Source organism: Vidua chalybeata, chromosome 16, assembly GCF_026979565.1.
Source record: "Vidua chalybeata isolate OUT-0048 chromosome 16, bVidCha1 merged haplotype, whole genome shotgun sequence".
NCBI lineage: Eukaryota > Metazoa > Chordata > Aves > Passeriformes > Viduidae > Vidua > Vidua chalybeata.
In genome coordinates, this window is record NC_071545.1 from 4,164,610 (window position 1) to 4,192,352 (window position 27,743).

General features: G+C 38.7%; 1 protein-coding gene across 16 annotated transcripts in view; it reads left to right on the forward strand.

The window, feature by feature from the left end:
* RBFOX1 (RNA binding fox-1 homolog 1) overlaps nt 1–27,743 on the forward strand; it is a 1,013,650-nt gene that overhangs the window by 727,656 nt on the left and 258,251 nt on the right. For 4 of the 16 annotated variants that reach the window (XM_053957192.1, XM_053957205.1, XM_053957187.1 and 1 more), the window contains exon 1: nt 24,701–25,088. The exons of 5 other annotated variants lie outside the window; for them this stretch is intronic. Coding sequence is in view for 4 of the 11 variants with exons in the window: in XM_053957187.1 (XP_053813162.1) it covers nt 24,945–25,088 (144 nt within the window). In the remaining 7 variants the exon portion in view is untranslated. Of the gene's footprint in view, nt 1–20,324; nt 20,359–23,033; nt 23,094–24,699; nt 25,089–27,743 lie in introns of those variants that run through there. 7 more of the 16 variants (XM_053957199.1, XM_053957189.1, XM_053957194.1 and 4 more) reach the window with 4 other exon arrangements.

The window sequence follows — 27,743 nt, forward strand, 5'->3', positions numbered from 1 at the left end:
TCTTCACTATTTCACTCTCCTGCAAACCACTGAGTGATGCAAGGGATTTTTTCCCTTCATGCAGGTATACGTGTGTGTATGTGTATATATATGTATATACATACATGTATATGCAAATTATTCTCCAAATTCTTGTCCAAATTGCTCATTTGACATTTTTTAATTGACAAAATTAGTATTCTGTGGAACTGTGCCAAGTTTACATGCCCACAGAAATTGAAATATTTGTCTGCATGAGGTGATTCAAGTGAGAGTGGGATTTTTCTGCTCACACTGACAGCTTTTCCTCAGACCTGTGTTGCCCCACCTTTAAAAAGTAGCTTGTTTTCAATTTATGCAGAACAAATACCGTGCCTCATGCAGGGAGGACACTGGCACATGCAGGGGACATTTTTTAATTTGGGCAAAGTGTATAATATATCATACATGTTTGCTAAGTTGTAAGAATTTAAGATCACTTTCTTCAAGAAAAATCTGGACTCTGGAATGGTATCAAGTTTTGTTGGAGCTGAGACAAAAGTGAAGTGTGCACAATAATTATTTAGTTCATCTCTGGGCTGCTTTTTAGGTGTTGTGAAGGAAAAAAGCAAGAGGAAATATAATTGCAGTCAGAGGTCAATGTAAAGAAGCCCAGGTAAATCAAAACTATTCTACACTGTAAATAATTTACTCTTCTCTCTTTGCCTTGTCCTTTCCCACCCCTCCCCTACTCTTTGTTTGCCCCACTGACCGTTCCATACCTTCTTGGCTTCTTTGTGGTGTTACTAATGCCAGGTAACCCCATGTAGTTGAACACATAGAAATGCTCCAGGTGGGAAAATCCGATGGAAGTTTGTTTTACAGTGTTTTTACAGCCTCCTTCTTGCCTCCAGAATTCTGAGGGGCAGATGAACCACCTGAGATCTCGTGGTGGGCCTTGTGCAGGGTGTGCAGGGATTGCTGTCCCTGGCTCAGAGGGGCTGAACTGGCACACGTGAGCAGGGACCCACCAGTGTCAGCGATCTGCCTCCTTCTGTTTGCACGCTGCAAATTTGGAATTTGCACAGAAAACTAATGGGGTCTCTGGTGTCTCGCAGATTTCCTTGGCTTTCTCTGCTCTGGATAATTAATGTAACCAAGTGAGTGGATGAGCACTTTTCTGTAGGAGTCAATAGGCAAGGATGTTTGGAAAATGAATGAACTGCTAAGATTAATTGCAAAGCTGCCCGCCTGAACAGCCTGGTGAGGGATTCAGAAGGAAGTGCCAACACCTTTATATCCAAAAGATTTCTTTATTAAAAGTTAAAAATCTCAATAATATTAGATATCAGATCGGACTGATAATAATGCTTTATTGTTGCTGTTCTAGTCTTAGCAATTGCAAACTATTAATTGCTGTTAGAGAACAATTCATATGAATATTGATCTCAATCAGCTCAGCTGGATTTTTAGTATTCTTCATAATGATAGCCAATTCTAATAATAATTAGAAAAATGCATTTTCTAAAATGTACAGTGGTTGACTGGTCAGCAGAAAGATTTAAATCAAAGTTTTGTGTGAACTGCTTTATGGAAAAAAACCCCAAAAAACAAAGATCAGATGGTAACAGGACTCGGTAAAGGAATTCTGGGTTTGCTTGGCATTTCTTTAGTCATTTTAGAGAAAAATTGTCTTTTGAGTTGAATTTTTTTTTCTTTTTGTGTTCATTTTATCAAAGTGCTGCTTACCTATAGCTTACCAGTATTTATAAATAGATTTCCTCAAGGGAAGGTATATGCTGTGGGATTTTCTTGGGGTAAGTTTTAGGAATATTTTGAACCTATTGGTTAATTCTATCTGCAGACCTCTGTTGTTGTTTTGACTGCCACTCATGTAACACCTGACAGTGTGGATCTAAAATGTGCAGCCAGTCTTGTGAATGGCAGATAGGAACATGGAAGTGCAAGGAGGAAAATCCTGAGTACTCAAAGGAAGGAACTTGTCAGCAGGTACTGTGTTCAAGTTGAGACAGAGGCTTTTTTTTTTTCTACCATTTTAGCATGAAATCAATGGGGAATGCATAATTTTTTAGATGTGTCTGAGATTGCACAGCAAATGGTCACCAATGAGACTCTCAGCTGCCACACAATCTGGCACAGCTCCTTTCTGCTCCATAGCTCCCAGTTGCATTCAGCCCACTGTCGATGTGATGCCTCTTTTTGGCTCCTTGCCCATCTGTTTTAGTAATTACTGTCATATAAACTGATATTTCTAGACTAGAAACCATGTTGTGAGATAAGCCCGTTGGAGTTACCTTTTGTGACGTGTTCAAGCAGCTCACTGACTTTCTACTTTAAACTGTAAAATTTGCATCAACATTTCCTGCAATATATAGAGAAGGATACTATGACTTTTTTAATACAAAATTTTAATCATTTAATAATAATGAAATAGAATCAAATTTAGATAATGCTTCCTTTTTATCATGGTTATGGTACTTTCACAATTTTAGCTTTTTTTTTTTTTTTTTTTTTTTTTTTTTTTTAAGAATCACAGTAAAAAACAGTGTCCTTGAATAAAGTATTTGTGTTAATAAGGTTTGGCAGACATAATTTTTAAAGTATAAAATATACAAAGAAGCAGTTTGCCCTATCCAAATCATCCATTAGCACAACAGGACCATCCAAAATGACATCATTACATATGCCAGCTAAAGCACAAAGATTTCAGGAGGATGAAGAGCAGCTTTCTTCTGACAGAAATTGAGCAGAATCAAAGGTGAGTTAAAAGAAAGGCTCAGACAACATCCTATCACCAACTTAACCCATTAACAGCCCCAGGGGCAGCAGCAGAGGAGCCAACACAAATATCAGTGGTGTGTGCCAAGGAGCCAGATGCCATCACTGCAAAATCTCTGCCTCAGCTTGGCATCTGTGCCTTCAGCCTGTCAGGCACAAAGGGAGGAGAAGCTGGGCAAGCAGCGTTCTTTGGGGCTGGAGAGCAAAGTGTTTCTCTCTCTTCCCTTTGCCTTTCCTCGTAGCAGGGTTCTTGGCTGGCATTGGGAAAGTTTGTAATGAGAGAGTAGAGAGAACTCGGGCATTTCCATACACACTTAAATACATATATACACCTAAATATATACACCTATAGATAAATATACACACACACATATATATATATATATATATATATATATACATATAAATAGATAGATATGGATGAATGCATGAAATGCTTATGTGTGCATTTGGGCATACTGGAGCAGAAAAAGGGAGAGATCAAGGAAAGAGGCAAAATAAACCAGAGTGAAGTAAAGCCAGAACAACATATAATAAGACTATGAAAATAAGTGTTTACTTTCTATACATGCTAAAGTGCTTATTTTAGTATTTTTATTTTTTTTAAATAGTGCAACTTCAATAATTTCTCTAACTTTTCCCAAGTCACATCTGCTCAGTAGCCAAATTCTTGATGTGTTCTCTTTGCAATGACATTCCACATAGGCAGGTTCAAAGTGTTTGGCAAGTTTATTTTTTAGGATTTAAATCAAAACCTTTTATGTGATTATTGATATAATTTTGTTATACCTGAATAATATATCTATATATATATACATCCAAATATTTATTGATCACTTCTTTTTTAATCTAGTATCCCTGTTTTAGTAGGAATAATTTCTAGCCATGCTATCAGTATTCAGGCTTCTAACAGTGGGCCTAACCAATTTAAAGCATTAAAAAGAGGGTCTGCAATAGTTTGAGTGGCTTCTAGGGATGTTGGGGCCACTGGAAACTGCAAACCTAAGAACTGGGAGCCTTTCTGGTTAGCCAGTAATTAGCTCTCCATGCAGTAAAGGTGTGTTTTCAAATGCAAAAACTGCAGGTGTGTGCATTGGGTAGGGGGTTAAAGGCTGTGACACTGGGTAACTTCTACCACTTCTGCTTTCTGTTCAGTAATGTGGAAAAATTTGTGTGAAACAGAAATCTTGTGAACAGGCAAAATCTTTTTTTTTTTGTTGTTGTTTTTAAGTGAAAGTAGCACAGTAGTAAATATGAAATAAAAGTGCTAATTAATTCAGGGAAAACTCTTTAAATACGTATTGATCAGAGAGGCATTCGAGGTGAGCTGTAGATTTAAAACATTACTTTCCAAAGCTTAGAAAAAGCTCACAGAATATTGTGTTTATGATTCAGCTGTCAAACATGGCTGGAAAGGCCCAATTTAGGGCAGACAATAAAGGGTTTTGATGAGCACACATTCCCTCTGCTACCCCATGGACAGAGCAAGGCTTCTTTTTTGTGTGATAGTGCTGCATTCTGAAATGAAACACAGTGGGTAGGAGGAAGTTGAAAAGACTTCAGAAGTGAGCATCTGTCTTGGAACGAAAGGATTTTTCCCCCTTTAAGTTTCAGTATCTTATGTTTGTCATGCATTCAGTACATGCTAAAGCTGTTAAAAAGACACCAGAGGAATTATGAGTAAGAGCAAAGTTGTGTCTAGAGTTGGTCTGGACAAAAGAGGATTTTTGCTCTCTGAGTTTTTATTAAAGCCTTCAGGTCCATTTTTTTAGGTTCAGGAATCGTTGCTGAGAAATAGAAATATTTATATTAATTATAAATATAATTTAGGTTTTAGCAGCAGTGGAGTTTTACAATTTTTTAATAAATTATAAATATTTTGACAGAAGGATAGAATTGGCATTGTGCAATTTAAGGTTTTTGTGTTATAAGAGATCCATATGCATAGATCTTTATAGTTATTTCAGAGTCAAATCTTCAGATGCCTTATCTTAGAATAAAGCTTTTATCATTGGGTTTTGAATGTCCAAGTGTGTAATGAGTAAAATATTTTAGCTTGGCAGTATTACTTTTGAGTTCATTTATTCTTTCTTCATTCTTCTTCTCCTTATTATAGATGGACTAATTTTTTTCACTTCACCTTTTTACTCTTCAGTGCTTCACAGATTTCACTCCTTAAACCTTAGCACAAAAACTCAAAAGGGTTTTTATTTTTTTTTCATATATTTTTAAATTAATTTGTAACATAGGCAGTTGAAGGTTGTGATTATCGGAGGGAGGAGCTGTAACTGCTCTTTTAAAGATTTAAAAGCAGTATACCACAGAGGCTTGAATAATTTGACTTTTTTTGGTAGAGGATGAAGGGTAAGGGGCTGATTGTTCCAACTCTCAGTTGAAGACTTGGGGTTTTGGTATCATGGAATCACAGAATGACACAGGCTGGAGGGGCCCTCTGGATGTTGCTGAATCCATCCACTGCACAAAGCAGGATCAGCTGTAGGAGAAGGTGCACAGGGAGTAGGTTTGGGGTAACCCCATGAACTCACAACCAGTATGGGAACACTGTTCCACTGTTGGGTAGATTCTCCTCCCAGGAAACACGTTCTCTGATATTTAAATAGGGTGTAACATGAGTCAGTCTGTGCCCATTGCCCCTTCTAATTTGCCTGGCCAGCACTGAGAAGTGTCTGGCTGCATCTTCAGGAGCGGATGTGCTTTTGTGAGGTCCCTCGAGCCTCTCCTTCTCTGCCCGAGCAGCCCCAGCTGTCTCAGCTCTCCTGCATGATCCCCCACTCCCTGATCCATGCTCCTGTGCTGTGCTGGACTGGCTGTGCCCTGTCCATCTGCTCACCCTGGGGAGCACAAACTCCCCGTGTGGCCCCACCACTGCTGGCTTGGGGGAAGGATCCCAGCCCCTGAGGTCTGCTCCCAGGGCCTTCCTGACACCTCCCAGGATGCTGCACATGGCGTTTGCTGCAAGGCCACGTTGTTATCCCGTGTTCACTCATCCTCCTGCTCTTCCGTGTCCTTTGCCCTAAAGCTCCTTTCCAGGCAGTTGTTCCCCAGCCTCCCCTCTGGATAATGTTTTCATCCTCTTCCTTACCAGACTGCATCACTTTGAGTGCATTTTCAGTAGGACTAGATTTTGGGTTTGTATTGCTTTGAGTAATGGTTAAAGTCTGATTTTAAGGTTTTTTTTCCTTCTCCCAAGCCCTTGGGAATTTATCACTCCCAGAATGCTCCTGTATTCTGTGAGTAATAAATCTTCCTGGTGTTTTGTGATTTGCAGTTCATAGGACAAATTATTCAAACATCTTATTACTGTTTCATTAAACCCCTTTTTATATGCTGTATCACAAAGATATTTGGAATTCTAATAGACATTGTTGCTTTATAGTATTCATGCTTTATAATATTCATGTTGTTTAAATGTTTTACCTTTCCTTTTGCTTTTCATTTCTCTCTTATCTGAGAGATACAATATCCTACCATTTTTTATTACTGATTATTTGGAAATCAACACATAATTCATATTGCTCAATTGCTGTCACTGATGTACTCAAATTACAGTTATGACTATTAAAGAAAATTGTTAAGAACTCAATGCCTTGAATTTCAGTGACAGTCTGCTGCCTTATCATCCTTTTGAAACCCCAGTACAAAAACTTTAGGTGATTATCTTTTAATTGTACATGTGAATGAGTTGGAGGAAAGATGAACCAAGCAGGGGCAGAGCTTCTGAGTAATAAAAGAAGTTTTAATGTACTTTAAACTGGCGAAAATGTTAGTGGTCTTTTTTTGGAATGTGCAGTGTTCTATTTCTGTGGCTGTGGGTTGGAAACAGATTGGATGTCAGACTGATTGTCAGCATTTGTGTTCACGGCTTTTACATGTGGGTGGGTTTCTCCAGTAAAGAATTCTGCATTTATTGTAAAAACTAGTAAGGTAATTTTCCTATAGCTGGCTAGTTATGAAAATACATAAGGTGCAATTAATGTATAAAACAAGGATTGGAAAACTTACCTTATTTTTCAAAGGGAAACAAACTCCTGAAACATAATTCACTACGAGAGTATTTGAACCAACAGACTGATCATAAAATCTTTGATGTGTCCTGAAAGGATTTGATAGGATAAGTTTAAAGAAGCTTCAGATTTTGTCTTTCCTCTCTGTTGTTTCTATCACAATAAAGATTAATTACTGTATGCTTGAATAATCATCTACTGAATCAATATATGTGCGTTTTTACACCTATTATGAGATGTTGGTGTCTAATCTTGGCTGGGTTTATACTTTATCTTTTTGATCTACCCTATCATCACACTTTGGAATAGGAGTTAATTCAGTTCTGTCTTGTGGCTCACTGGAACATTTTGAGTATGTCATTTCCCACTTCTCAGAGGAATTCTCAAAGTTCTTTTGGGTCAGATGATTAAAAGTTCTGTTTGAGGAGCTCTGTAAAATCTGCTCCAAAGAATGGAGTCCTGTTTTCTTGGCCAGCCTTGGGGTTGTGTTATTCCCTCTGTACTTACTGCTCCATCCTTGGTCATCAAAACCCTTTTCACATGATCAGAACAACAGCTTGTGAAATTCCTAAATTCACCTGAAGTCCTAGCCAGAGGTGTGTGACAGCCACCAGCAAAGCCCATTCCCCTGTGCCTCAGTGCCAGAAAATCCCTGACACCACACGGAAATAGCCACAGCTGAATCATTTAATTTCTTCTCTATGTTGGATCATCTTGGTTATGCAAATCTTACAATATAATTTATATTTGTTTACCTACAAATATGCTTTAAATCAGAGCCACTTTGCAGGTAGATGTTTAGTTATACAGGTGGTTTTTTTTTTTTTTTTTTTTTTTTTTTTTTTTTTTTTTTCTTTGCATAAACAGAACATTAAATCCTACTTAACTGTAGGTTTATACTACATCAACAAATGTGGCTATAATGTAAACATTTGTTAAATTGGTACAGAGATCACCAAGAAAGGAGAAAGATTTGAGCTGGAGCTGTTGACTCTGACATTTTGATGGCTTTGTATGTTTAGCTGCTCTGAAGCAAATTTAAAAAGGTTACTATGCAAAAGGTTTGATGGCTATACTCAGAATAGTTGGCAGAATGAGAGAGCAAAAGTTAGGGACAAGTGGAAATTTTCAGGCTGAATAAATATGAAAAATGTTTCTGCCCTGGTAGATGCAGTAAAGCCTAACAGCAGCATTTTTGGGCTAATGCAGTAAAAAATCCCAATCATAGGAAACTCAGAAAATAAGCTCGGTGAAGGCTGAGTTTTAAAAGTTAGATGAAAGAACAAATTGTGATGATTATAGAAAAATTGAATTATTGTTGGTGACCATTTAATTTATGATGTTCGTTTCTACTGAAATGTGTTCTTTTACACATTTAGTTTTATGGTGAACATTTATATGTCTTTGTAAAGGAATAGTATTAAAAAAAATCTTTCAAAAGATAGTTTATGTCTTACTGTGTGAAATAACATACTGTTAGATGTTCTTTAACATGGTTAATTCAGATAAACATTAAAGGTGTGTAAAGATATTTTTGTCTAAATAGTACAAAACTGAGGGTTTTTTCCTACTATGTTTCTTTGTCTCCTGCTTTTGTTTAGTTTGATGATCTAGGGAAGATAAGTTCTCTCAGCCATATCCAGCTCTGCATGAATTCAGATTGTTCATCAGATAATAGATAACAAAACAAATGTACCAAACAGTATAAAGCTAAAATGACAAAAAATGCAGTTGAAATTGAGAGAAATATAGAGACAGGACAAAATACGAAATAATAAATCCTGCATGAAAGCATCTAAATACTTAATATTACTTGTGTAAAGCTTTTGTTTTGCCATGAAAGACCTGAAATATAATAGCTCTTTGGTCTGTCTAGAATATAAATAATGTGATGACAGCATCATTCTGAAGTTCATGCATGTTTTTAAAGTGATTTAATGTTCTCCTATAGTTCTCAATTTTATCCAGATGCCTTATTCAGTCACACCAAAAGCACATTACTGAACATTTTATTTATCATTCTGTGAAGCTTAATTCACTTGCGAGTCAGAACTGCAGTTTTCAGCTGAGCTGCATTTCACACCTGTTTGGAGAAAGAAAAAGATTGAGGTGATTTTGTGTTTCAATCTGAGATTTTTGAGGATGTTTTTCTTGAAACAGACTCAACAGAGTAGCAGGCTTCTGCCACAAATCCTGCATGCTATGTGCAACTGATGATTAATTTTTCCCTTATCTACTGGATTTTAGTATATCCACTTCTCTGATCTCTAGATTTCAAGGGAATTTGCTCATAAATTTTATTCATCTAAACAAAATCTGAACATTACCTCCAGATTTCTAATTCCTCTGTAAATGTTGTGTTTAAGAGTCAGTTATCTTGCTTTGCAAAACCTTTTTCTCTTTACATTCATTGACATGAAGAATTCTTTCAGGAATTCAGTAGGTGGGACACTTAGATGACATAGTGAGTGTGTGGGTACTGGCTTGTGAAGAATTCTCCCACTTTCTAATCAGTTCTGGCCTAGAATGTTTTCTTAGAGGTAGTTATCCCCAGAAAATCCACTCAAAGTCCTGCTTGAATAATTAAAATATTTTCTTTACAATTATTTATGTGAAATAGGATGTTTGTGTTTTTTTCATAATTTCAGAGAATTATGACTAATCACGGGGTTAATTTTTGAAAATACAAGGGGTCCGCATTTCAGTGGAAGAAGAATTGATCTTTTAGTTTATTTTCTAGTCTTTTAAAACCTTCTAGTGCTTGAAGATGAAAGCAAGCAGTAAGATTGCATATTTAATTGAAGGATATCCCATTTTTGAAATCACTTGTACCTGGAGATAACTGCCATTTTTTCTTGTGATTCCCTTGCAGAATGATCAGAAGCTGTCATTGACAAACAAATCCTTTTCTCTCCAGTGCCTCTGAATGCAAGTATCAATAACAAATACCAGCTGCTCACAACAGAAGCCTCATGATGTGATCACCACTGAGGGAATTTCAGCGCTGCTGCACCTCAGCTGTGCCCAGGTCACCCCTCGTGGGTGCTGCCAGCTGCCCTCAAGTGGATTCCCCTGTTACTTTATCTCCTTTATCTTATAAAGAATTTTTGTAATTCCCCTTTAAAGAGTCACTTAAAAACAAATTTTAAGCAAGTTCTAAGTGATGGATTTTGCCCTCTCTTCAGCTCCTTGTGTCCCTCCAGTTTCACAGTAAATTAGGCAGCTTAAAAAACATGACTTCCACGTGCAATTAATGTGTGGTTGTATCTCATCTCACTGTTTTCCTTCTCACGATCATTATCAAGGGTTAGAAGGCCCAGCTTTTCATAACATGCTGCAGAAATCAATATTTCACAGCTTACTTTTAGAAAGAAACTCTCATTTTGCTCTTTCAGAATTCACATTTCTGGTGAAGGTAGCATGGCGTACTTCACACAGCTGCCATTTGGAATTTTTCTACTTCTTAAATATTAATATCAAATCAAATCTCAGTCCGTGTCTCTTGCTCCTGTATTGTTTGTCTTAATGTAATTTTATACATTCTCCTCAAGAATTTTTTTTTAATATTTTGGCACTTCATTAGTAAGAATCTATTAATGGAAGATGACCATTTGGAATTTGCTGTACGAAATCAACTCAAGTTGTAAGCACTGATGGAATTCAGCTTGAATTTCTGATCTTTTTTTTTCTTCAGGCTCTTTGTATGTCAAGGGAAGAAATGCTGTAGCCTGTTCTGAAATAGTGTGCCACATGCACATAAAAATATTTCATAATTGGCATAACTGCAATTTAGTTGTAAGGATAAAATTCCTATTAGGAATCTGCATATCATATTAGCAAAACAGTATCCATCCTGTAGTATATTATTTTGGTAACACGATAGCTGGATTTGAAATGGAATCCAAAGGTCAGAGTTGGCAGCAGAATGGGAATTAGGTAATCACATTTTCTTTCCTGTCACTGACCTCATCCCTCTCCAGTCCCCACTACAACTGTCTGTATTGTAGCAAATGTGGAAACCCTGCTAAAATATGTTTGTGCTATTTAATTTTTAAAACTTGCAATGAAGAAAGTTTGCAGAGTGTGTATCAGCCTTTTTTTTTTTTTTTTTTTTTTGTGGGGGTGGCACTAAATCAAGCATTTGATTACTTGGGATCAGTAAATTTGTTGGATTAAATATATCTGTAATTTTCATTTTTTAGATGGTGTCTCTCAGTTTAAATTAGATTAGCAAATGCTACATTTACAATAACAACAGATAAATATAATAAAAATTAAAATGTTCATCCCCCACAAAAACCCATTATTCCCTGCATTGCACTTCTCATTGCCAGTAGGAAACCTGTGTTTGTAAACTTACTTTCAGAAAGTCACATAGTCATTATTTAACAATAAAGCTACAAATTATGTGTAATAAAGCTAGAAATTATGTGTAAGGTTGAGGACTTGAGCACTTCAATTTTTCTTGTTCTGAAACCCAGAAATTCCTAAATTTAAACTACTATTTTTGTCCAGGCATATGATGTGGACAGTTACTGGCACATAAATTAAAATTACATAGGACAGAAGCAACGCTGGGTTTAGTTTGACTAAGGAGATGCAGAAATCAGCATTCACCTGTAGTGGTGGGACACCAAAAACACTGTGTAACTAAGTGAGCACTGGCACACATGATTCACAGAATTCACAGACTGACCAGGTTGGAAGAGACCTTCAAGATCATTGAGTCCAACCCAGCCCCAACACCTCAACTGAACCCTGGCACCCAGTGCCACATCCAGGCTTTGTTAAACACATCCAGGGATGGTGGCTCCACCACCTCCCCGGGCAGCCATTCCAGAACTTTATCACCTTTCTGTGAAAAACTTCTTCCTCATATGCAGCCTACATTCCCCTTGATGCAGCTTGAGGTTGTGTGATCTGGTTCTGTCAGTGCTGCCTGGAGAAAGAGCCCAAGCCCAGCTGAGCACAGCCACCCTTCAGGAGCTGTACAGAGTGATGAGGTCACCCCTGAGTCTCCTTTTCTCCAGGCTGGACACCCCCAGCTCCCTCAGTGGTTCCTCACAGGGTTTGTGTTCCCAGCCCCTCCCCAGCCTCGTTGCCTCCTCTGGATGCTCTCGAGCGTCCCAACGTCCTTCCCAAACTGAGGGGCCAGAGCTGGGCACAGCCCTCGAGGTGTGCCCTCACCAGTGCCCAGGACAGGGGCAGGATGACCTTCCTGCTCCTGCTGGCCACACCATTCCTGCCAGGAGCCATTGGCCTTCTTGGCCACCAGGGCACACTGCTGGCTCATGTTCAGTCAGCTGTTGACCAGTGCCCCCAGGTCCCTTTCTGCCTGGGCACTGCCCAGCCACACTGTCCCCAGACCATAGCAGTGCAGGGGGTTATTGTGGCCAAAATGCAGGACCTGGCACTTGGACTGATTTAACTTCATGGCTGATGAGCTGCTGGCTCCTCTGAGTCTCAAACCCAAGTGAATCCCACATTTGGACACAATGAGGTGTGATAAGCCCTGGCAAGCGAGAGGCATCAGCCCCTAAGACTCACAGCTGGACAGGGCTGAGCTGGGGATAATGCAGCTGCCTTTTTTCACACCACCCCAACAGAGAGGGATTTGCAACACTTTATTAGGTAGTGTCCACAGATGGGCGATCCATCCTCAAGGTTAAATTGATAAATTTAAAATCTTCAGAATTAAATGCTTGAGTTCAGGCCATTTCTCTGAACTTCTCAAAATGCATGAAAGGCAGTATTCTCAAGAGATTCTAGCAGATCTCAAGAGATTCTTTGTTGGTCGTGAGAGAAAATGGGATATTTTTCAGAAACGTGACTTTGGCCTTTTAAAGTCAGTCTGAATACCTGCTCAAATTTGACTAACAACTATTAAATAGCTCCCAGAAATAAATGGGTTGAAATCTCAGGATTTTGCCTCTGTCCCATCCCAGTGCAGATGTGTGCAGGTCCTGCAGGAGCAGCTGAATGTTCTGCCCCTGGCTCAGAATTCCAATTTTGTTGAGCAGGAATGAATGCTGGAGAACAAAAAAGAATGAATGAAAGCAAGGAAGCAAAGATTTCTTACTTTATGATTCAGTCATTCCAGCGTTGTTTTGCCTATGCATATTCTCAACTGACTGAGGGAGGGCCAAGCTCTGTATGGGAAACATGTACGGAATAAAACAGTCAGGATGTTTAAATTCTAATTACGCCGATAAACTCCGTTCTGGTGTTTTGTAGGCTTTATTATTTAGTTCACAGTCTTAGTAAAGTATGTAATTTACTCTTGTCATTATTGATATAGAAAATCATTTAGGGGTAGGTAATATGAAAAGAGTAAAAAACTACAAGTTTCTCCAGTAATTAGGACTGTGTGCAACTCCATTTTGTTGATAATTTTTTTTTACTTTCAGCTTGCAAGTAACTGAGATCTAGAGCAACCTCAGAAGTGAGCAAATTCTTCTTTGTGTAGTATTTTTCAGTGAAGGTAAATGCTGGGGAGAGCCTATTAACTTGGATTTTTGTGTAAAGTATTAGCATTTGCAGTTTGTCTATGACTCCAGGGGTATAAGTTTTCTTTATAAGAATCATTTGCCATTACAGAAGCCATAGGGTAGGTTTTGCTGGATTGTTTATCTGTTAGTAATACATCTCATAATTCCCTAACTAACAATGATTTTTCTTAAGCACTCTTTAAAAGCATTTCTGTAGAGAACCCGATACTCATCAACAAGATTAAAATGACTGATGAATTATGCAGCAAGGCTGTCTGCTCCTTGACTAAGTATTTTATGGCAATTGAATTACTTTGGCAAGATTTAGGTAAATAAGATTGTTAAAGTTTGCTTGTTTCAAATGTATTCTTTTCCATATTATTTCAGTCTTGAAAATCATATTGTCTTTTCAGCACTAGGTGCTGAAATATTTAAGTAAGAATGAGGACTACATGAAAGCACACCTTAAGTCAAGAGAATTTTTTTGAGGATCAGTGGTGTGTATCAGGTGTAAGTGATTATCCAGTCCCACAACTGCCCTTCTTTTAGTACTGTTTTATTGTAGAAAATGATAAAACTAGATACAATGATAAACTCACAATGTAGTTTAACTTGAAACGCATCACTAAATTCTTGAAAAAAAATGTTCCTGCTGCCTTCTCTGCAGCACTGCAGGTGTTCTGTGTTTAGAGAGCCCAGGACTGCATTCACCGAGTGCTCAGACTTCCACCAGTTCCAGCAAGTTTGGCTCATGGGAAATGGAGGATAAAACAATGCTACAGATATTTTACTGCTTGTTATTTGTAGTCTAGCTGCTGGTTTTAGTTAGGCTGGCGTTTGTTTTTCTGCTTTTTTGTTTATCTGTGGGACCCTGAAGTTGCTCTATCTGGAGATTACTGGTGAGTCCTTGCATTTAATTTTGCTCCTATTATTCCAATGAAGACAGTTCCCAGATTTGCTATTTTAACTTTTTGTTGGTAGGTAAGATTGTAACACCCCAGAAATGTTTCTTATCAGAATTAGGGAATATCGTTTTGGTCCCAATAATACTGGCTTCATGGAAAAATTCAAGCTCAAATGGTAAAATTGCATCTATAATGCACATAGTGTAGCTGATGCAGTGAGATCTGTGCTGCACCTTAGTAAGGGTTGGGATTGTCTCTGCAGCAGGAAGAGAGTCATGGGCACAGGGAGGGAAGGTCTGTGGCTTTAGGGTTCCCTTTGAAGTAAGAGGGAGGCACTAAATGAGGTGTGCAATTAGAGGTGGAATCCTTTGTCTGTAGGTGGGGTGGCTTCTGCTGACTGAGGCCTGATGGTGGCACCTGATGGTGGCACCTGATGGCTGTTGGGTGGCCTCATGAAATTCCCAGCTGATGCCAGTTAGCATCCTGCAGCAGAGCAATCTCCATCATGACTGGCACCTGTGGTGGGAGGAGTCCTGCTGAGGCACCAGGTGGGTCAGAGCTGATAAAAGGTTTGGGAGAGTTAGGACTTGCAGTGTGCTGAGTTCGGCTGCGTGGAACAACAGGTATGGGAACGTTTGGTGTGAATGGTTTTGCAATTTACCTGATTTTAAATGTTGACTTTATCTCTGTACAGAATTGTGCTCTTTAAGATGGGTGTTTTATGGACAGAGATATATTTTCCTGAACTTTAAGGAAAGTAAGTTACTTTTAAAGTCTTGGCTTTCTATTGCTTTGAACAACCACTACAAAAATATGTTACTTGAAGCTTCTCAGTTCTCTGTCCCTTAATTTAAATACAGTATTTGATAATGAATAATTTTATCTGTTTGATGTACTTTTTCTGCATTTTTTGAGCAGAAATTGAGCATAAGTTTTGGAGATACACTATTTGTAGAAACATGTTCAGGCTCTGGCTGAAGAGGAGGGCAATGCTTCCCTTTGCTAGCTTTAACTGTTCTGTTTGGCCTAATATGAGAAATGTTTCTGCTCCTTTTGTGCTCTTGGGATGTCCATGGAGAAGCTGGGTTTGGTGGGTGAAGCTACAAAGTATTAGGGTGGAGAGTTAAGGCCCAAAAGGGTTCTCTTGGCACAGGATCAATTAGACACCACAGTGGGAAGGATGGAAGCCCCAGGACAAGAGGTGTGTAGGGTTTAATATTGTGTGTGAGAGTCCATCCAGCCCCATATGTTCAGGCACCTTATTAACGTGTGTTCTCTGACTTCAGGAGCTGAATTTCATGTTCTATTCAGGTTTGCAGAAAAGACCATATTCGCAAAAAAGCAATTCTTTAAAATCCCATTTTAGGCTTTGTTTTTTTTTTTTTTTTTTTTTTTTTTTTTTTTTTGTGTGTGTGTTTTGTTGTTTTTTAAAGTGTTTGTTATTATTCTATGTAGTTTTAATGAATAAATAATACTATTTATATTAAAATAAATCATGTTGTATGACTATTGTGTTGAGAGATGACAAAGCAAGATATAATTTCCTCACAAAATATAACAGCTATGAGAGTCTCTGTTTTTATATGGTCAGAATTAAGCCAAAACCAAACGACTTTGCTTTGTGTCTTTCAGATTTATATTTTAATCTGAGAGTCTTTGGAGGCATTCCAGAAATAAAGTCAGAAACTGCAAAACCAATTCAGATGCACTAAAAATGAGTTAAATTTGAAGAGTAATTTATTTTCGAATTTCTGTGACAATTTCTTTAATTTGAATACTTGTAGTAATTTTTGTTTAATTATAGTGTTAAAGTTTTTATGTTGCTAAATTTTATCTTGAAATTATTTTAAATTTCATGAACAAATTCTAAATCTTAAAGGAACAGATAAAACCATCATCTCTTAGCTGGAGAACTAGTTTTGGTAGAGCTAATATAATTTAAAGAGAGAAAGAGGAAGTGTTATTTATGTGCATAAGAACATTTCAAAGAGAATTTTGCTAATTTTTTTCTCCCTTCAAAGTACATGAATATGAATAGGTTTGTGGGGAGGAGAATTCTGTGAGTATGGAGTGAAAGAGAAAAAGGGGAACTGGTCTCTCTGATGCTTTGTTACTTGGAATTTGAGGCAAAGATTCTCTCTTTTAAAGAACCCCACAAGAAAATCTTTTAAGACTGGCATAAGCACAGTTGGAATAAATAAGCTTTAAGGCTTTCTTTCTGTTTGTGAGGGTTTTTGTGCTTGTCATGGCTGGGAGATTCTTGGAAGTCAGAGGGAAGCTGGCTGGTGTGCAAGTGCTGCTCGTTGTGCTGGTGCTCACGCTGAGGAGCACCTGCTTCTCTCCAGTGTGTCCAGCCTATTTCTGCTTCAAACCACTCAGCACCACGTTCTGTGCATCCCACCGTGCACGTGCAGTGTGTGCTGAGCTCTCTTTCCTGGAAATCACTTTGCAAGGGAGGTGAAGGTCCCATCCAGAGTGAAATGTTGTTTGATGCTTGAGTAGAGGAGTCTGGTCGTGGGTCTGTGACTTAGAATGCTGAGAGAGGTCTCAGGGAAACTAAGGAATGTCAGGTAATCTGTGTGTAATTGTGCAGCAGGAGTAGATTTTAATGCTGAGTCTTGGATGGTCTGAATCCTGGAGGATGAGACACTTGAACTTTATGCTGAAACTGTGCCAAAAAGTAGCAGAGGGGAACAGGAGAGTGAATTTAGAGTTTCCTGTGTGGATTTTGTTGCATTAAGGAAGTTTAGAGAGGAAGGAATTGCAGGTAGGAGAGGAGAAGGATGGCCACTGATTAGTGTTGATGAAAGTAGCTTTGAGAAAATATTGTAGGTGAATTTTCACACTCTAGTTAGTAGCTGAGGAAAAAAAAAGACTCAGTGGTGTGGAGTGTGACACCTTATCAATTGAAGTAGGAAAAGATGAAAAAAAGAGACCAATTAGTGAAGAGAGGAGGAGGGAGGTGATGCTGGACTCATGGACAGAAAGAGGTTACACTAATGAAACAACTGGAAATGTAATATGGAAAGGACAGGATCCCTGGACAATTGAGGGGAAAATGCAATTAGGAAAAAAAGCAACTGCTTCATTCAAAATTGGTGGATAAACCAGAAGAAAAAGAAAGGAGCCAATATTGACTCTGTGTATAAGATTGGACTTTCTCACATGGTACTTCTGTCCTTATCTCAAACTAAACCCTTTATAGGCAGCTTTCTATCAATTTCATATACAGAACTCCTTCCATGCCTAAGCTTGTCATTCTGCAAGGTTAGAGAGTCAAAATTCCTAAGTTTAAAAAAAAAAACCAAAAAAACCAAAATCAACTTTTTTTTTGTTTTTTTCCTAGATTCTTGCTCAGGAGTGAGATTGGGTCATGGCATCAGGGATCTTTCTTCTGGAATGGGATTTTGGAGAGTGTGTAGGTGCCTACCTTGGAAAGCCTTGGTAGTGCTTCAGTATAAACTGAAGCTTAAAGGTACAAACCTCTCAACTTTAGTTCTCCTGAGTCATATCTTTATCTCTTTGGGTGAAGCTGGGTATTTAACTAGAACCTGTCAGTCTTGGTCATAAGAATTTGAAGTTTTAATTAAAATTCAGATTTAAAGCTAAAATAAAGAACTAAAGGTGAAGGAGTCATTGAGGTAAATTTGGAAGTGACTTAGCCCATGTTATGGGGTAGGGCCAAAGTGATGAGGAATATTTTGAGTTTTGCTGGTAGATGATGATAAACAAGCGAGCTGCAGAGGAATCCTTCATTGCACTGGAGGGATCCCCTGCTCTGGAGAGTGGACAGTAAGCAAAGGACAGGAGAAGTGGAGGCAGGGAGGATTTCTTGGTTCAATACATGAGCATGCTAATATCTATCTGTTAGACATTAAAGTGAGTCCAGCATTGAGGACTAAGTGTGGTGGACTTAGATTCAGAATATATGAGGGGATGTCCAGATGTGGACAGAATAATAAAAGAGGTGGTTTCACTGTACAAGGAAGCTGTGCTGATGTCCAGTTAATTTAATTCCTACAGGAAAAAAGAGGCAACCCTTACATATAATTGCATAATTAATCTATCACTTCTAAGATTTGACATCCTTTTAATTTTTAAGAGATTAATAATATTTCATAAAAAAACTTCTTGATCAAGATGTGTTTATGCTGCCGTACTATGTATTCTTATGACTACATTGTGCTACTATGGTTATTTTATTTTTTATTACTATTATATGGAAACAAGCTCTGAAGTTATGTTTTCCTGCAGCTTATTTTGTCCTCAAAGTTAAATTCTTTCCTTGTGAATTTATAACAGCAGCAAAGTGTGAGATGTGGTGGTACAAATTATGGAGGAAAAAAAAAACCCGTCAACAAAACAAATGGGGCAAACTTCTGTGGATTAATGGATTGGTGTGAAAAGTTTAGTTTAAGTGTTGTATATGTGAACAAAATAGAGAGTGTAGTACTGCAAGTAACTTGTGTCTATATAAAATAAGGAAACAAAATTTTGTATAAAAGCAAATTTAAGTGAAACATGCACAGTATGTCTTTACTGTCAAATCTCCCTCTTTCTCCTGTCTTGACAAACTGCCACAAGTGGCAGCAGGGAAAAGTAGGCTTTGTCACTTCAGGTCCAGATGTTCACTTCTGAGCAGTTTGTAGCCCTCCCATTCCATGGACTGGAGCTTAACAAAGTGTACACAGTTTTGTGTGGTTAATATTCCTTAATTTTTAGGTTAATTTTTTAAAAAAAATCCTGAATTTTTAAGTTTCATTGGGTTAATTTTCTAAAGATAATATTGTCGTGCCTTCTCATCTGGAATTGTGGAAAAACCTTATAGGGCAAGACTACACAGGGTACACTTGTCGTTCTAAGCCTGTGATATAAAGAACAACGTAAATGCTGATTATTAAGCTGCACACCTGTGTTCAGGGGGTCCTTCTGTGATGCAGCCTTGTACCAATGTGTCTGACCTAAAGAATCGCCCTAAGTTCCTGTTTGTAGAAGTTGATTTGGTGATGTGACAGTAATGCATGGGGGGTGTGAGCACCCTGTGCTTCTCCGAATGAAACCTCGTGGTGTCTGCATTACCTTCGTGCTAAGGGAGGTGAGAGTGCGATTGACAGAGGATTTTTGCTGCACCAATTTCCTTTTCATCTTCTTGGGTCTGCTGATGTCCCTGCTTCCCGAGTTTGGAGGTAACAGTTTAGATAAAGCTTTTTGGGTATTTTTGTTTCCTTTTTTTTTTTTTTTTTTTTTTCCTGACCATGGAATGGCACATCATCTTAAACTTTCCTAAAGCAGTGCTGCTGCACCCACTGCCCCTGCTCTGCCCAGCGCAGCCCTTCCTCACTCCTGGCCATGGTTCCTGTGCCACCGGCCGAGCAGCGCGTCCCCAGACCCTTTTCTCCTTCAGGTACCAGCCACCCTGGCTTTCCAGTGTCTGCCCACCGAGTCTTGGTGCCGGTGGAACATAAAAAGCGGCCGGGCCGGCAGAGAAGAGAGCAGGGGCGATGGTGATCCCAAAGGAGTTTAGGGCGTTCGGGATCGCGCTGCTGGGGCCGGGCTCAGGCTGCGGGGGCAGCGGCGTCCGCAGGGAATGCCAGCCTGTCCCCGGGAAGGAGCCGTGTTCCCCGGGAAGGAGCCGTGTTCCCCGGGAAGGAGCCGTGTTCCCCGGGAAGGAGCTGTGTCCCCGGGAAGGAGCCGTGTCCCCAGGAATGAGCCGTGTCTCCGCTAGATGGAGCGCCCGGAACGGCGGAGCGGGAGCGCAGCGGGAGCGCTCCCGGCCCCGCTCCGCACGCACCCGAACCGCCCGCAGGGCTTAAACCGGCCTTGTTTCCATCCCCCCAGGCTCCCTACAGAATGTCCCCAAAGCAGGGAGATCACCCCTGCCAAGGAACGCGCGCGTTCCGGTTGGAACAGCCCCTCACTCTCTAATGGCTGAACATTTTATTTATTTTGTTGCCTTTCCCTTCTGGAGCACGTTGGTGGAAATAAGGGCTCCTGGCTGCTTATGCTGTGAAAAATCTAGAGTTAATGCTGAATGCTTGTGAAACGTGTGTTGAGGGGTGCTGAAGAGGTTAACTCTGTGCGACAGAGGCTTTGGAGAGATTGGGTATGAAGTACTGGAGAAGTCAATGGATGTAACGCCGTGCTTAATAGAAAGAGAAAATTAGTGATTCTTACTTGCCTGAGGTAAGCATGAGCCTCTGTAATGTCCTGATCTTTGTGCAAAAAACCTACTTCCTAAAGGAGAGATAAACCTGAGATTAGAAATAGGGACAGTCATGACAGGAAAATACCACTGAAAAGATGAGATGTTGCCTTTTAGTTTACAAGAACAGAGGGGGAGGCCCTTTTATTTAATATTTTTTGACAATACAGAGTATTAAAAAATTGTTTCCCCACTTAAAAAAATATATCTACAGAAAATAGAATGTGAAATACAGGCAGAGATATCGATAATTTATAGTAATTTTTCAAAATATGTTATTGATCTATTCAATTTTATAATATGCTGCTTTTCCTGGTTTCAAGCCCAGGGAGCTATTTTTTCATGTGGTGTTAAATAAGGAGGGTTTAGAGAAAGGACTGCTCTACTATTAGATTCTATGCCACTTGCCTGAATTATTTTTGTACCATATCAACCACTTTATAAAGTTGAGAAGAAACTATCTTTTTTACATGGAGAATTTAATATGCTGTCATGATTTATTTTTTCCAAAGCTTGATATCTAGAGGCACACAATACTTGGAATACTGCATGACTCCTCTGTGTGTGAACTTTATGTAGGCTACTACTGAGATGAGTTTGAGGTGCAAGATGGTGTGTGGTGGTGCAGCTTTCAGAGCCTTCCTTTACTTTATGGAAATGGCTTTAATGTTAGACAGTCTGCTGTGGCAATTCCAAAGGTTGACTTCTAGGTCAAAGGTCTGGAAATGCAAAATTGGAACTTGAGTTTGAAGTTCATTACCAGGTCACAACAAAAGGAGTGGTTGATTTTAAATAGAATGTGTTACGTTCAATAAACAGATGCATTGCAAATATAAGTGGGTTTGGATTTGTAAGTCAGCTGTGTGAGAAGTGTTGTTGGTCCTTTTTACAGAATTTCTCTGCTTTCATGTTTTTATTTGCATATTCAAGATTGATCCAGGCTTTGCTGGTGGCATTTTTCAAATGGTGTTCTCAATGACTGTGGGGAGAAGGTGCCTGTCTGCAAGTTCTCTGCCTGTGCCATAAGTCATGACATGGGTGACCCAAAGAGGTTGGAGGGAGGGAGTGTTGCCTCTCATGGTGGTGAAGTAGGCATTGCCTCTCAGATGCATCCATTATTAGTGTGGAAAAAGGTTTTATCTCCTATATGTTTCTAGGATCTCCCACAGAGGCTGATGTGGGCAGTGTAGATGGTTGGCCTCTTTTTTCTTGTTTTTTTAATTGTAAAATGTTGATATTTGTTGTTAATTGATAGGTACTGAGTGTGGGGTGAGTTCAGTTCCTGACCCAAGAGGGCTGAATGATGATGGGAAATGTCATGAGGTGGAGAGGCCTTGGCAATTGCACACTCTGGTTGTGGCAGAATGAAGGAAAAATGGAGCTGTTAATACTTTGCAGACGAGATGTCGCTGGGGTCTGTGCTGTTCTGTGGAACTGCGTGGTGCTGGTGCAGGGACACTGTCTCTGTGCAGGGGCACGGAAGGTCAGGCTGTGCACAGGCACTCGTGTCCCTTTGGCACAGCTGTGGTGGCACTTAGGGTATATATAGCCATAACTGGGACTGGGGGGGTGATTAATGGGCTGGGTTAGGGACAAAAGTGTGTGTAAACAAGGAAATGGCTCTAAAGAAGAGACATTGATTTTATACTTATAAAAATAAAACACACTTTGTTACCTTTTTTCTTTTTAGACATAATGACAAGTTATCCTTGGAAGGGATGAACATTGGTAATGACTTTCCCCTGCATCTCTTGAAGGAGCATATCTTAGGCTAAAGAATTGTGTTTCTTTTTTAGGTCTCTTACAATACTGAATTATGTATGTTTATTGTTTCTCTGTGTATAGATGGTCTGGATAGTTAAGATATTGCTGTTCTTGTTTTAATAACACAATTATGTAAATGTCAAGAATCCATAGCATTTGTGAGTCATGTTTTTCTGACTTCAAATTGGGTGACAATTAAGGATAAAAGGCCAATGAGAAATTCATTTCTACAGTGACTGTTAGCTACATTGACAGTGCTAAATTCTCTTGAAGTAATTGTTCAACACACTGCTTTTAAGAATTTAATCTGTTTTATGGATGTCCTTCTAGCTGTAAAATAGTGCAATAGACAGAAGAAGCTTTGCTTGACCATCACTATGTTCCAGAACCTCACTTTGGGAAATTGGATAGACTTATATAGTTCCAAACTGTTTGGCTAGGAAGCATGCTGCCTTTGATTTTGACATAATGTAGAAGGAGTTGGTTACCTTACATAAAGTATTTGTTTTTCATTAAACATGCTGATAAGGTCTCATTAAAGTGCCATGCATTATTTATGGTATTTCATATGAAACTGAACTGAGGGGAAACTTCTCTCAGCTTAGGGCATTTGCAGAATAACAGCCTTTCTGGGCTAGAAAAAAAAATAAAAAGCATGAAGAAAAGCATGACATACTCCTGTCAGAATAGGAGACTGCTTAAGGCACAGAGAAAGAATGAAAAAAGGAGAAAGGGCACAGAGAGGGTTCATTTCTCCTCCTCCTCACTCGCTCTTGCTCTGTGGCATGAGAGGTTTTTTGGTTGATGATTTGGGGTTTTTGTTTGGTTTTTTTGGATGGTGTTTTTTTGGTTTTTTTTTGGTGATTAAATAATCTGGGCTGTTCTAGTAGATGAGTCCATGATAAACTGCAAAAGCATGGATGTTTCCTAAGCTAAACCCAATTCCTTTATTGTAAGTTTGTGCATGATTGTTTTGGGGTTGATTACCGAGTTCTGAGTACATTGCTGTTGTTGCATTGACTGCTTTTGAGAAAGAAAATTACGTAATAACTGATTCTGCTGGAAAATATTCAGTTTTGCATGAAGAAGACTTAGTGGATCTAAATCAGTCTCTGAGGCTTGTGTGGGTGCAGGTATGTGTGTGCACATGTAGAATGAAAAAGAAATGATTTTTTTTAATGTAGCACCTGAGTTGCAGTGATGTGTTTTGATTCTGTTTCCAGTTAAGTGGAGACTATTATTTGATTTTAAGGGTAGATTTTCTATCAAACCAGTTGTTGATGAAATAGACTTTTCTTGTATGTGGGTTATTTGCTTATTGTTGTTAGCATTAAACTCTTGGTCTCAGATGTGTTTTTGGGGGAATTATGTATCCTATAAAATAGGTGATTTTCAAATCTTCTTCAGAGTCCTTTTAAAAGAAGGAACCCCTTCAAAACCTCAGGTGGTTCTTTGAGGTTTGACCTTCTTTCCTGAAGAATTAATATTTAATTCATTTGTCAGATTCTAATTAAAAATAGTAATATCTTCTGTTATACTTGAGTTGTGTCTCAGGAAAAAAAAAAGATCTGTAATATAGGACCTCAAGGACAAGCTGTAGTATAAATTATTTGATTTGCAGGTCACATCCTACTTTATTACATAAAGACTAACTAGATCTACTAATGAATAATTATTACTCCATAAAATAAAGGGGGGGGGTGAATAAAAAGCTGGCTAGAGTGGAATACTAATTTTGAGGTATCGTTCTCAAAGTAGAAAGTAAACATTAAATTCTGAAAATTGCAAATGTAATTTTTCCATGTAACCTGATAGGGCAGTCCTTGATAATAGATTGACTAGCTGTCAAATAAATTTGTAATTTTAGATGAGATGGGCTTTAGACCAATTTTAAGATACAGTTTTTATCCAAGTGTGCTCCCCTCCCCCCAGTAAAGTAGACACAGTATGCCACAGAATTCTGTTTCATTCCCAGTGTTTCTGCTGCAGTGGTTACACAGCTCCTGCACAGTTGCACTGTAATGCTTTTATGGACTTCTTTGGGAAGCTGGATAGCGAATGAAATGTAGATAGGAAATTAATTTGTGTTTAAGAAAGCTCATTTGCTGATTGGGCTGTGTTTGTGCCGGAATCCTTTTGACTAGCCAGGATTCTTTCCCTTTCCTACTTTGTGCTTCATACTTGTGTTCTTAGAAGGGGAAAGCCCTTTTCCAGTCAGGTGTGAGTCCCGGGAGGGGGGAAGGGTGTGAGTGTGTCTGTGTGCGTGCAGAATCATAACAGGCATTCAGTCCCAGCTGGGCAATGACACTAATTGCCCAGATCTCATGGATGCCTGCGATGCAGCACGCTCACTTTCTCTCCTTTCCTATCCTCTCCAGGGATTTTTAAAATGCAGTATTTGAATTTTGGTGAGTGGTAAAGACCCTGCCCTAGGACCCATTTGACAAATGAGAAGCTGTGCAGCATCAGCACCAGCCGACTGAGCCTCACTGAGTCTCTCTCTCTCTCTCTCTCCTAGTCAGCAGCTACTGTTGTGAGACAAGCTTCAGCTCTCTGTCATTGAGGAAGTTCCATTTGCTCATCAATAGGCTGCAGGCTGTGTCTTCTTTTTTCCTCTCTGTTAAAAATTCGTAGTTTAAACCTACCAAGTTGCCTTAGCTGACAAACGAATGTAGGGGCTTAGCGCTGGAGAGAGGAAAGGCATTCGAGAAACACCGTTTCTTATTTAAATAATCAAAAGGGAGAGGAGAAAAAAAAAAAAAACAACCAACCCATAGTGACAAGATAGGGCAAACGTGCTTGCATGCAAGCCCCCTCACTTGTTCTACGTAGACTTCAGAGCAACACCATGCAGCATCCCCTTACGGGTGCAACCTGCGTGGCACTGCCGAATGTGGGCATGTGTCCCCAGCTCTCCTGTGCCTTGACTTTTATGTACTTACAGCAGGTAAGTTTGCTTAACTTTTTCTTTTCCTCACAGAGCTTGCTTTGTCAGCGTCGTTTGGGGGATTTGCAGTCGGGGAGGTATTTTTTCTGTGAATAGACTGTATAAATGTCTCCCACCGTGTGGAGCGAGTGTTGTGCCTGCACTTAAGAATGTGAGAGTGAGTAGAAAATATGTTTTAACAGAGCATCGAGCCTTCGCATATCTTTTGGTATTTTGGTGTTGTTTTATTTTATTTTTTTTGCAGTGTCTCTGTTGGTGATGTTTATAGATATTTAACACGGTACTGTGCCTGCATTTCTCGTGGATGCTGTAGCAGAGTTTCAGCCATAAAGGACTGCTCTTTATTCACTTGCAGGCATAAATTATACTTCTAATGTAAATGTGCCCAATGGCAATTTTGTTTAAGCCTTCTTTGAAGACAGGAATTTTAAGTCTGTGTTAAAACATGCTGCTGATTAAAGCCAAGATGATTTTTAGTTCAGAGGCAAAACGATGCTTTATAAAGATATATCTGTGCAGAATACTTCTATTGCTGAAGTATATTGGACTGGGTTTAAAGAAAATGTTTGGGTATCAGCAAAACAATACCAATTTCTACTCAATTTTCAATTATTTTTTTAAAAAAAATTCATTTCAATTTTCCTTAGAGGATTTTTTTTTTATATTTCCTCCCACTCTCCCTAAATTATTTAACATTTGGTACCCCCTCTCTGCTACAGTGTGAAATAACTGTATAATAGCAAAATTTTTTTTGAACTAGTAATTTGGAATCATCTTTGTATCCTACTCTATTTATAACTGAATCCACCATTACAGAGTCATCTAGTAAGTGTGTAGAGCCAAGACAGAAATATGTTATCATGCAAAAATGATTAATCCTGTCTATCCTATTACTTCTCTTGAAACTTCAGAAGGAAAAAAATATTCTTGTGCCTACTGTAACAAATAGGGGCATTTCTTCCAACTTCCACTACAACAGTTTCTGTGCATATTGACTTCCCTGAAAGTCTAACTTTATTTCTGCATTCATAAATGCCTGAAAGATGTTATACAGTATTTCTTTTTGTTCCTAAAAATAGATGAAATAGATTTAAAGCTTATTTTTATTTGGGGATGTTTGTTTTTCTGTTACTGCTGAAAGAAGAGAGCTCCAGTATTTTCAGGCTAAAACCTTTCTGTAGGTTTTTTTTCTGCTGTAGTGTAGTATGAACCATTCTGACTTCCAGCTTAGGAGTGCATAATAACAGATTCTTGCATGCGCCCTAGATTATCCATGCATGTGGGAGGGATTCATATGTCTGCAATTAAAATTTGCATCAGATAAATATGATGTGTTTAAATTTCTGTAATTTGCATGCCATAACTAAAATGTATGTTCTTGGTAGTTCTGTATTCTGGATCTGTTTTGGGAATGATGTTTATAGATCAGCTTTAATGATCCAGTGTGACTTGTGCACTTAGTGGTTACATACAAAATGTACTCCTGTGTTTTGTTCTGGATTTGTTGTTTTGAGTTTGTCAAAGAACAAGTTGTGTGTTAAAGATAGGGCTTTTGAAAGGCAAAATGGGAATTCAGGTGAGAGGTCAACATGGCCACACAAGGAGCTGATAAAGGATAACATAAAGATGAGGCTGGGTGCTCTAATAACCTTCCTCAGTGAGATATTGCAGTATCATTATGCAAACACATCTATAGCATGGCACTGCTTTAAGGTTTCAGAAACTGTGCAACTCTAATGAATACTTTAAAACAGGGAATTCAACTGCATCCATTCCATCTGAGAGAACGATGAGAAGTGATTGCTAATGCACTTTACAAAGCGTTATATCTAGCGGATAATTTTTAACTCTTTAAGTGGATTAACTGCCACACTGAAAGAATTTTTTTGAAGTGTTTGCTTTCTCATCTCCTTAATCCTATTGTCAGTTTAGAATCATCCTGCATGTGCTAACCACAATTATATAATAGGTTGAAGAGTCTGCTAAATTTATGATGAAAATTGTGGCAGGTTCAAAATTCTGTGCTTGTTGCTTCTTTTGGTTGCTGGTTGGCATTTTAGTTATTCTGAATTCCTAGAGAGTCAGATAATCATGTACTTAATTCACATATGGTCTCTTTTATTTTATGCATTTGGTTAAGTATTTCTTTAGGAACAATGCTACTTTATCTCAAAATTATCCAGGCAGAGAGGACTGAGTTGACATCACCTGCAAAGCCAATATAAGATGGTTCTGGTTTTAAACAGTAAAGAATAAGAAGTTGGGTTTTTTTGAAAAACATTAATAAACTTTTACCATGACAATCTACTTTGATTTTTTTATCTTTTTCCCCTATCTGACAGTTAAGAACAAATTGACAAAAAGACTTAGTTTGTATGTTTAGTGCAAATGTCACTATTTTAGTGAAACTGTAAATGTTTTTTTCTATCAAGTTGTCTATCGATCTTAAATACAGGTAACCTAAAAGCTTTATGTGGCAACTTAATAACTAGTGAATCCCCCTGCCTGTGCAACCTATGACCAGCAGTAAATAGATATTGTGAAGCTATCATGTATTTTTTTTCTCTCTAAAACTTGCACTTGAGATATGTCTGCTCATTTGCACCTCAATTAAAATGAACTCAGACATCTGTGTTACAACTGAACTCTCAGTTG